This window comes from Phaseolus vulgaris, chromosome 11 (assembly GCF_000499845.2).
Source record: "Phaseolus vulgaris cultivar G19833 chromosome 11, P. vulgaris v2.0, whole genome shotgun sequence".
NCBI lineage: Eukaryota > Viridiplantae > Streptophyta > Magnoliopsida > Fabales > Fabaceae > Phaseolus > Phaseolus vulgaris.
The window spans coordinates 26,404,874-26,415,730 of NC_023749.2; the positions used below are offsets into that span (position 1 = coordinate 26,404,874).

Sequence of the window (10,857 nt, forward strand, 5' to 3'; positions counted from 1 at the left end):
AACGCCGGTCTTCCCAACAAGATGTTGTAGGCTGAGTTGGCATTTACGACTAAGTACCTAATGTTTTCGGTACGTGAGGCCGCTCCATCCGAGAATGTCGTCCTCAATTCCAGGTAGCCTCGTACTTCCACCTGGTTGTCAGCGAACCCATATAAGCACCCTGTGTAGGGTCTCAAAAGGTCAGGAGACAACCGCAACTTGTTGAATGTTGACCAGAACATAACATCTGCGGAGCTTCCTTGGTCAACTAGAACCCTGTGCACCTTTCTGCCGGCCTTGACAACCGAAATGACCACAGGGTCATTGTCGTGCGGCACAACATCCTGTAGATCCGCCCTCGTGAACACGAGGTCTGACTCCCACAGGTTACCTGAGATTCTTTCTTCAATTTAATTGACCCCCCTCGCATATTTCTTCCGTTGGGAGGCAGTGGGTCCTCCCCCGGAAAAGCCACCAGCAATGGTGTGGACTTCGCCAAGGACAGGCATCTCGTGCGCTTGTTCTTCCACTAGTGATTCCAGGGTCACGGTCGTGGCGGGCTCTGCGATGTAATCCTTCAAAAACCCGCTTCTCACCAACTCATCTAGCTGGTATCCCAGCGACAGGCAGTTGTTGATATGATGACCGAAAGCTTCATGGAACTCGCACCAAGAGTCCTTGCGAGGCCCTAGCACCTTATCAGTCTTCGCCGATCGCCTCAACCTTTCAGCTATATTGGGTACGGCAATTAGGTCCTTCAATTCCACTACAAAGTCGTACCTCGCTGGCCTGGCCCTTTCCCTTGCCGGGCGATTTCCTCCTGCTGGACCCCTGGGCTGGGGTTTTCTTGCCTCATAGGGGCGTCTCCCTTCTGGCTTCTTCCTCCCCGTCGTGGTCTCGTTGACCCTGACGGGTTGAGCCCGCGTCTGCGCTCTCGGGCGTGAGGGTACGACGTTGGTGCGCTTCTCACACACCTCTCCCTTAGAGGTGATATGCTCCACCGCGCGACGCCTTATTTCAGCGAAGGTCCTGGGGCAATTGCGAATGATGGATTCGCAAAAAGGTCTGGGACACACGCCCTTTCTGAATGCGTACACGATCATGGGCTCTTCCGTAGTACCAACCTTTACTACTTGGGCCCCAAAACGGTTGATGTACTCCTTCAAGGTCTCTCCTTGATATTGTTTCACATCAAACAGGTCATATGAAACTGGCGGCAGGGCCCTGTTCGCTAAGTATTGCTCCCTAAACAACCACGACAGCTGCTGGAAGGAGGTGATATGGCCGTTTGGAAGGCTGATGAACCAATCCATGGCCATCCCTGTCAAGGTGCTCATAAAGAGCTTGCACCTCACGGCATCGGAGCCTCCTACTAGCACCATCTGCGCGTGGAATGCAGTGAGGTGTGCCTCAGGATCCTCCATCCCTTGTGAAGATCACCTTGGGTCCCGCGAACGTGTTGGGGATCACTGCTTCCAGAATCTCCTGCGAGAAGGGTGTGGAAAACTCCCTTGGTGGGGTGAGAAGCTCAGTCTCATCTTGGTCACGTTGCCCTTGGTTATCGCCCAAACCACGGTGCAACTCTTCATTGATACGATGGAACTCATCGTTTCTCACGTGGGAAGCCGCGAGATCCGCCTGCATACGCTCTTGCTCCGCCCTTGATTCCGCCATTTCATCTTGCAGCCCCCGCATCATGTCCATGACCTGCTGCATGGACATTTCCTCACTTGCTGCGCGTGCGGAACCTTGTCTCGTGGCCCTCATCCTTCAATGTTTTCCTCTGAACTTCCCCAGTCGCTATGGTAGCTCTGATAAATTGCCTGAAACTTGTGATGGGACTGATGTTTTAAATCGGCCCCACGGTGGGCGCCAAATGTTCCGGCCGGTTGACCTGGGTACGTCTTTGTGCGCAACCTTGCCCGTCAGCTAGGGACACCTTCCCTCTGGCAATCTGTAAATACCTGCAAAGAAGGACAAATGCGCGCCCTAGGGGCCGTTTGCACTCCGACGCTCAAGTCAGCTAGCAAGAAACACCAAAACTCTGCACCTCCGTATCGGAGCACCGTGGATGGTACTCTGAAGGTGGTAAAAAGGAACTGTGTATTGTGTATATTTTCTCCTTCTGGCAAACCACCTTTCTCTAGTCCCTTGTGCGTAGCCTCAAGACTCGAGCAAGCAACTAGAGTGTATTCTGGGAAAATTTGCCAAAAGTTCGAACCCCGTTTCCAACATCCAAGGTTCTATTTAAATGCCTCTAGCATTTAAAGCGTCTTAAAGCGCATTTAATTATAAACGTTCAACGCCTTTAAGACGTTTAAACCGCCTGAAGCATTTAAAATACCTTAAAATGCTCGAAACGTAAAATTTAATTACCTTTAAATAGCTTTAATTACCTTATACCTGACAAATGGATGTTGTTGTTCTGACTTGGCTGTTATTACACGTGGAGGGCCTCACAGCACCGTGACCCAACTCAGGGGTATTTCGTTGTGTGAGTCCTCCTTCCTTGGAGTGCATCTGGCGCAAGGGGTGACTTTTTGGGTGCCAACACATGCCCCCAAACCTCTAGTCACTCGCTCTGAGAGCGTATCTACCTTCCTCTCGTACCCTGCAGCTAGTTACCCCTTGGCGTGACCCTCTCATGAGTCGTATCTATCCCAATGGCCTCTCTGGGGTGACATGGGCACTTCGCGAGTCAGATTACTCTCCACTGGCGCTAGTACTGTGGCCTTGAAGCCACCTTTCTCTTCACTTTATCATTGTTTCTGATCTTGGCGGGCCCGAAGCCTCCATGGCGTCACTCCCTCCATGGTCTTTCCTACCCATGGGTATCGGGGAGCGACACTACCGGTGGCTTGTTTGGCGACGCCGTATCTTGGCGGCACCTTGCCTAGGTGATGCCTTATCTCGGCGACGCCATGTTAAGGCGACGCCTTTCTTTGGCGATGCCTTGTCCTGGCGACGCCTTGTGTAATTATTCTATTGACTTCCTTTCTTTGCCCCTTCGCATGGTCTCACAACATGTTGACTTTGGCCCCGACGTTGACTTTGACTTTGGTCAACGCCCGGGGGCGGGACGGTACATAAATGTTTGCAACTTGTTCTTTTTGCTATTAATTGGTTGAAAACACCTATGATATCTTTGAAAAACAATTTCATGTGATAAAATTGTGTTTTGATATGTTTAATATTTCTTTTACAATCTTAGCCTATTAATTGATTGAAACACTTATGAATATCTTTAAAAAATAATTTCATGTGTTAAAATTGTGTTTTGCTATGTTTAAAACTTCTTTTACAATCAAAGGTCTATTAATTGATTGAAACAATTATGAATATCTTTCAAAAACAATTTTTTGTGTTAAAATTGTGTTTTCATATGTTTAATATACTTTTTACAATCTAAGGTCTATAAATTGATTCAAACACTTATGATACCTTTGAAAAACCATTTCATGTGTTCAAATTGTATTTTGATATGTTTAATACTTCTTTTACAATCTAAGGTCTATTAATTGATTGAAACACTTATGATATCTTTGAAAAACAATTTCATGTGTTAAAATTGTGTTTTGATATGTTTAATACTTCTTTCATTTACAATCTAAGGTTTTATAACCTAGGAAACTATAAGAAAGTGAATGTTCTATATAATAATAATGTAAAAGTATCTTAACTATTGAAAACAAACGTATTACTTAACTAAATGTTTGCAACTTGTTCTTTTCGCTATTAATTGATTGAAAACACTTATGATATATTTGAAAACCAATTTCATGTGTTAAAATTGTGTTTTGATATGTTTAATATTTCTTTTACAATCCTAGCCTATTAATTGATTGAAACAATTATGAATATCTTTCAAAAACAATTTCTTGTGTTAAAATTGTGTTTTCATATGTTTAATATATTTTTTACAAGCTAAGGTCTATTAATTGATTCAAACACTTATGATACTTTTGAAAAACCGTTTCATGTGTTCAAATTGTATTTGGTTATTTTTAATACTTCTTTTGCAATCTAAGGTCTATTAATTGATTGAAACACTTATGATATCTTTGAAAAACAATTTCATGTGTTAAAATTGTGTTTTGATATGTTTAATACTTCTTTCATTTACAATCTAAGGTTTTATAACCTAGGAAACTATAAGAAAGTGAATGTTCTATATAATAATAATGTAAAAGTATCTTAACTATTGAAAACAAACGTATTACTTAACTAAATGTTTGCAACTTGTTCTTTTCGCTATTAATTGATTGAAAACACTTATGATATATTTGAAAACTAATTTCATGTGTTAAAATTGTGTTTTGATATGTTTAATATTTCTTTTACAATCCTAGCCTATTAATTGATTGAAACAATTATGAATATCTTTCAAAAACAATTTCTTGTGTTAAAATTGTGTTTTCATATGTTTAATATATTTTTTACAAGCTAAGGTCTATTAATTGATTCAAACACTTATGATACTTTTGAAAAACCGTTTCATGTGTTCAAATTGTATTTTGATATGTTTAATACTTCTTTTACAATCTAAGGTCTATTAATTGATTGAAACACTTATGATATCTTTGAAAAACAATTTCATGTGTTAAAATTGTGTTTTGATATGTTTAATACTTCTTTCATTTACAATCTTGGTTTTATAACCTAGGAAACTATAAGAAAGTGAATGTTCTGTATAATAATAATGTAAAAGTATCTTAACTATTGAAAACAAGCGTATTACTTAACTAAATGTTTGCAACTTGTTCTTTTCGCTATTGATCCTGCCTGTTGACCGGAACGCTGGAAACTGCCTCGTCAAAGGATCGACGTGCGCACCGCTTCAAACCTCCGTTCCTCTTCGAGATCCACCTCAAGAATCTGCAAAGAGACAGAGCGGCGTCGCTGCGGCCGATCGCACTCCAACGCCCAAGTCAGTGACCGAATCACCAAATACTAAGAGAACAAGAACCGTGAAAATTCTCTCTCACAGTAAGCTCTATAACCCGCAAGCATAAAGAGTATAATCTGAACGTGCGTACCTCAGAAAGTTCGTTGAGAACTCTTATATACCTGGTTACTTTCTCTCTCCTGGCAGTTACAGACTTGGACACGTGGCTCGCATCCAACTGTACACGTGCCATCATCTGGAGCCTCCTTGACTTGGGCGCTGCTCCTAACTCTCTCTTTGGCTAAGTTATTTATGCAAGGTGCTGCCCAATACATAGCTAACTTGGGAGTGCGATCTCTACTGGAACTGGCGAGTTAGGGTGCCTTCATACACCTTCCCTGTGGTCTCGCCGGCCGCCTTCATAATCTGCACCACCTTCATCTCTGGCGATGTGCTTGCTCTGACGATCTCCAATCACTAGGTCGCCTGAGTCTACATCTGGCGACTTCATCTCTAACCCGGTGATCGCCGATTCTGGTATGCTGGAGATCGGAACACGCCAACTTAATAACTGGCGACTTCACGAGCCCCCCGACTTCCTTCCCTTCTGCCAACCTGGCGCCTTGTCAACACGCCTATACTGTAGCTTGATGCCACGTCATCACTTCCGACTACCAGGGCGGTACAGCTATTAATTGATTGAAAACACTTATGATATATTTGAAAACCAATTTCATGTGTTAAAATTGTGGTTTGATATGTTTAATATTTCTTTTACAATCCTAGCCTATTAATTGATTGAAACAATTATGAATATCTTTCAAAAACAATTTCATGTGTTAAAATTGTGTTTTCATATGTTTAATATATTTTTTACAAGCTAAGGTCTATTAATTGATTCAAACACTTATGATACCTTTGAAAAACCGTTTCATGTGTTCAAATTGTATTTGGTTATGTTTAATATTTCTTTTGCAGTCTAAGGTCTATTAATTGATTGAAACACTTATGATATCTTTGAAAAACAATTTCATGTGTTAAAATTGTGTTTTGATATGTTTAATACTTCTTTCATTTACAATCTAAGGTTTTATAACCTAAGAAACTATAAGAAAGTGAATGTTCTGTATAAAAATAGTTTAAGAGTATCTTAACCATTGAAAACAAGCGTATTACTTAACTAAATCTTTGCAACTTGTTCTTTTCGCTATTAATTGATTGAAAACACTTATGATATCTTTGAAAACCAATTTCATGTGTTAAAATTGTGTTTTGATATGTTTAATACTTCTTTTACAATCTTAGCCCATTAATTGATTGAAACACTTATGAATATCTTTGAAAAATAATTTCATGTGTTAAAATTGTGTTTTGATATGTTGAAAACTTCTTTTACAATCAAAGGTCTATTAATTGATTGAAACACTTATGATATCTTTGAAAAACAATTTCATGTGTTAAAATTGTGTTTTGATATGTTTAATACTTCTTTCATTTACAATCTAAGGTTTTATAAACTTGGAAACTATAAGAAAGTGAATATTCCGTATAATAATAGTTTAACAGTATCTTAACTATTAAAAACTAGCGTATTACTTAACTAAATGTTTGCAACTTGTTCTTTTACAATCCTAGCCTATTAATTGATTGAAACTGTTCCGTCCGGTTGACCGGGACGTCTTCGTGCGTGACCTCAACCGTCAGCTAGGGACTCCTTCCCACTGGTTACCTGTGGATTCCTGCAAAAAAGAGGACAAAGAGGCGCCCTAGCGGCCGTTTGCACTCCGACGCTCAAGTCAGCCAGCAAGAAACACCGAAACTGTTCACCTACGTCTCTGAGCACCGCGTATGGCACTCTGAAGGTGGTAAAAAATAACTGGGTATATGTGTGTGTCTTTTCTCCCTCAGGCAAAAATCTTCCCCAGTCCCTTGTACGTAACCTTAAGCATGAGCAAGCAACTAGAGAGTTCTCTGGTAAGTTTGCCAAAAGTTCGAACCCCGTTTCCAACATTCCCCGCGCTATTTAAACCTCCCAAGCATTTAAAGCGCCTTAAAGCGCTTTTAATCACAAACGTAACGCACTCATTAAAGCGTTTAATTAGAAAACGTAGCGCATTTAAGACGTTGAAACGCTTGGGAGCCATCATAGTGCCTGAACGCTCGAAACGGAAACTGTATTGAATGACTTTAATTACCTGGCACCTGACCAAGGGGTGTTTTCATTCTGACATGGCTGTTGTACACGTGGAGGGCCTCACGACGCCGTGACCCCATCTGGGGGCGCTTCTGCCCACCTGGGGACGTTTCCACGTGTGAGTCCTCCTGCTGGGAGTGCTACTGCGCTAGGGGTGACTTTTTGGGTACCAACTCATGCCCCCCAATCATCTAGTCACTTACTCTGAGGGCGTATCTGCCTTCCTCTCGTACCCTGCGCCCGATTACCCTGGGCGTGACCTTCCTCTTGGGTCGTATCTGTCCCGAAGGCGTCTCTGGGGCGGCAGGGGTACTTCACGAGTCAGGCTGCCCTACCCTGATGCTATCACTATGGCCTTGAAGCCACCTCTTCCTTCTCTTTATCGCGTTCCCGGGCTATCGGGTCCCGGGGCCTTCCCACGGTGTCGCTCCCTCCATGGTCTTTCCTACCCATTGGTATCGGGGAACCACACTGTGATTGCCTTGCTTCATGCCCTGTTTGCTCTGGCGACGCCCTGGTTGGGCGACACCTTCACCTGGGCGACGCCTTGCCTTGGCGACGCCTTGCCTTGGCGACGCTTCCTCTTGGCGATGCTGGCACTTGGCGTCTCTCCACCTAGGCGACGCCTTGTGTTGACTTTGACTCTGCAGCCGTTGACTTTGACCTTGACTTAGTCAACGCCCGGATATAGGACGGTACACAAGCCCCCCAGTCTTAAGCCGAAGACTTGTCTTCAGCGCAAAGACTAAAGCCTCGCCCACGCCGTCCACGTGCCCTCCTGATGACGTGTCATTCTCCGCTGACTCAGCAATTCTTCGAATTACTGACGTGACACTTTCTGAACCACAGGGGTATTCTTAATGGCTGATTGGACATCCCCTGAAATGGGAAAAATAATGTCCTTTGAGGCTGCGCTTAACCGCGTGCCACGTGGCTCATCGTGCGGTCATCTTTAAGAACCTCTTGCGCTCCCCTTGAGCGCTTAATCTTGCAACACGTGGCATCATCACACGGTTATCATTTGTTGTCCCTCGCGCTTCTCGTAACGTTTAAGTTACCCAAACCCTGCGCTTGCCACTACTGTTACATCCACTTTCACTGCCCTTTCTCACTGTTCATCTTCTCTGAATCCCTTCTCTCGCGACCCCTGTTCATTCGTGCTTCCGCTCTCCACGCCCTTCAGCCCCCAAAGGTACGGTTTTTTCCCTCCTTGATGATTCTCCTCACTGTATGAACTGCCTGGGACTGTCCATATTATCGCATTTCTTTGGATATCGTTTGTATGCTTCTTTGTTCCTCTCGTTCCCCTTCGCTCTCGTGTGGGTAGGGCGCTCGTAGGGTCCTTCCATTTTTTCCCTTTTCTTCTCCCAACCCCTTTTCTCTGAACCCTTTCTTTTTCTTTGGATCTTCAGCTTTGGCATTGATGGCAAAAACTAAGACCGCCGCGCCTCCCCCGCTCCCTAAGTCTTATTATAAGGGCGAATACGACTGGGCTCCCGACGAACTTCTGGACGAATGTTCCCTCCTAAACTCTGTTGAGGACGTGGAGGCTAACAGGGGGGACCCTGCGCTTTTAATTTCAACGTCTTTCACAAAAATCACGACTCCCAAGTCCTGGTATGTCGGGTGCGACCTGGGATGCCCGTTTGTGCGGACTCACGGGATACTGGGGGAAGCCCCTTCTTCTTCCTCTATCAAATGGTGCTCAAGAGGGTGGGCCTGCGTCTGCCCCTCACTTCTTTCGAAAAAGAGATGCTTACAGAGATAAACACTGCTCCCGCCCAGCTCCACCCCAACAGTTGGGCTTTCGTGAGGGGGTTCCAAATTCTCTGCGGCTATCTAGGTGTTCCCTCTTCTGTAGACGTTTTTCTTCACTTTTTCGAGGTAAAGAAACAGGGGAAGAGTCTATGGATGAGCTTTTCTGGCATCGCCGGGCGCATCATTCTTACGCTCTTCCAAAATTCGTTCAAAGGATGGAAGAGGAAATTCTTCAAGGTACGTGCGACCAAGCGCGATCCTACCATCCTAGAGGGCTTTCCCCTATACTGGACGGATAAGCCCATAACCATGAAGGCCCTGGCTTTGGATGAGCTTACCCCCTTCGACCGGGATGTGTGCAAAGCCTTGGCGGGACTGGGGGTAGTCTTCGATACCGCGAAACTCATCGCGAACGAATTCAACGCCCATGGGCTTTCTACCTACTTTGGTATCTGCCCTTGATTGTTTATGATACATTAGTTGTTGTGGTTATCTGCGTGTGTTTGGCCATAGAATTTCCCTTTTGCTTCATCTGAACCAACCTTTACTCTACTATTTTTCGTTGTTGCAGGTTCAGTGATGACTTCCTTGAGGCGGCTGGCTCTTGCCAAATTTTTGAAGAAGGCAAAATCTACCAAGGAAGGTGGGGACGTCGTCGCCTCCGACGTGCCCACCGTTGCTTCCATGCCGATCCCTCCACCATCTGCCTCTCCTCCTCCCATTGCTGTGGTTCCATTAGCCATGGCGTCAACCCCTGCCTCGGCGCGTCCTAACAAAGGGAAAAGGGTGTTGATAGTAGATTCCGACAGCGAAGACTCGGGTTCTGCCCTGGTTTCCCATAAGAGGAGGGCTACGGGTCTCATTTCCTCACCCGCCGCGCCCCCCGGCGATGGGAACTCTCTCAGGGACGATCCTCCCAGTGCCACCTCACCGCCGCCTCCGCCAGCCCATGAGGAGCGAGAGGAAAGGATTGACTCGGTTCCCCCACCTTCACGGTTGCCGCATCGTGACGCAGCTGAAGCGTCGGGCTCCGCCCCTCCTGTATCAGTCCCTGGCTCGACTTCGCGCAAACCTCGGATTCCTCGCTCCATTCATAGGGAGTTGACGCAGGGCTTCACCAAAGGAATGACGCCGACTGATCCTCAAAAAGGGGGAGGCATGCCTTACTATATGGGGGCCTTCCTGGCGGTGGCAATCAAGTGGCGCACTCAGGCTCGAAATGCTATAAAAGGGAGGGAGGTTCTTCGCAAGCTGAGACAAGAGGTGGTGGCGTTGAAGGAGGAGAAGCAAAATTGGGGACTCAAGGAGGATGCTTCCCAATCTCTGCTAAAACTGGCCCATGAGGGCAGGGAGGGAGCTGAGGCGTACACGCGAGAACTGGAACAGGCGCATGCCGCTCAACTAGCCCAGCTCACCTCCTATCAAATCCAAAACATTGGCCTCCAGGAGGCGGCTCTTACATCCGAGGTGCAGCAGAGAAAACTTGATGAGTTGGATGCTGCTTGGAGGCAGAAGCTAGGTGAAAGAGAGGACGCCTTGACTGCTAAGGTTGAAGCTTTGAGCCTTCTACAAGCCGAGGCTAACAAGCTCCGGGTGGAGAAGGAATTCCTGGAGAAGCAATTGACATCCAAGGATTCCAGGATTACCGAACTAGAGGGGGAGGTCCAAGAACTGACTGGGGAGATGGCGGGGGCGTTTGAGGAGGGTTTCCAAGAGGCTCTGACCCAGGCGTCCTGCGAGAACACGGGCATCAATATTTCGAACTGCGATCCCACACACCATGTCGTCGACGGCAAGGTCTTGCCCATGGACTTGGATGACTGAACCGCTGTCTCTCACCCGCCACCTTCAGCTTCAAGCTTAACTGCTTTATAGTTTACCTTCGTTTTTGATTTTCTCTGTTAAAACTTGTAATTCTTTGAACTATCCGTACTCTTGTTACAAAACTGGGTGTTCGTATGATTGCTTTTGCGCCTTCGCGATATAGAATCCTGCCTGTGCGTTCTTACTATCATTCTTTACCTTCGCGCGCTTTGATTAT

General features: G+C 45.4%; 2 protein-coding genes across 2 annotated transcripts; one reads left to right on the forward strand and one right to left on the reverse strand.

The window, feature by feature from the left end:
• Positions 1 to 389: 389 nt before the first annotated feature.
• Positions 390 to 1,361, reverse strand: LOC137838262 (uncharacterized). Its single transcript, XM_068647515.1, has one exon. It carries the CDS (start codon positions 1,359 to 1,361, stop codon positions 390 to 392), a length of 972 nt encoding a protein of 323 aa, XP_068503616.1.
• An 8,034-nt stretch (positions 1,362 to 9,395) lies between these two features.
• Positions 9,396 to 10,640, forward strand: LOC137838268 (uncharacterized). The gene has a single exon (XM_068647521.1). It carries the CDS (start codon positions 9,396 to 9,398, stop codon positions 10,638 to 10,640), a length of 1,245 nt encoding a protein of 414 aa, XP_068503622.1.
• Positions 10,641 to 10,857: the final 217 nt, after the last annotated feature.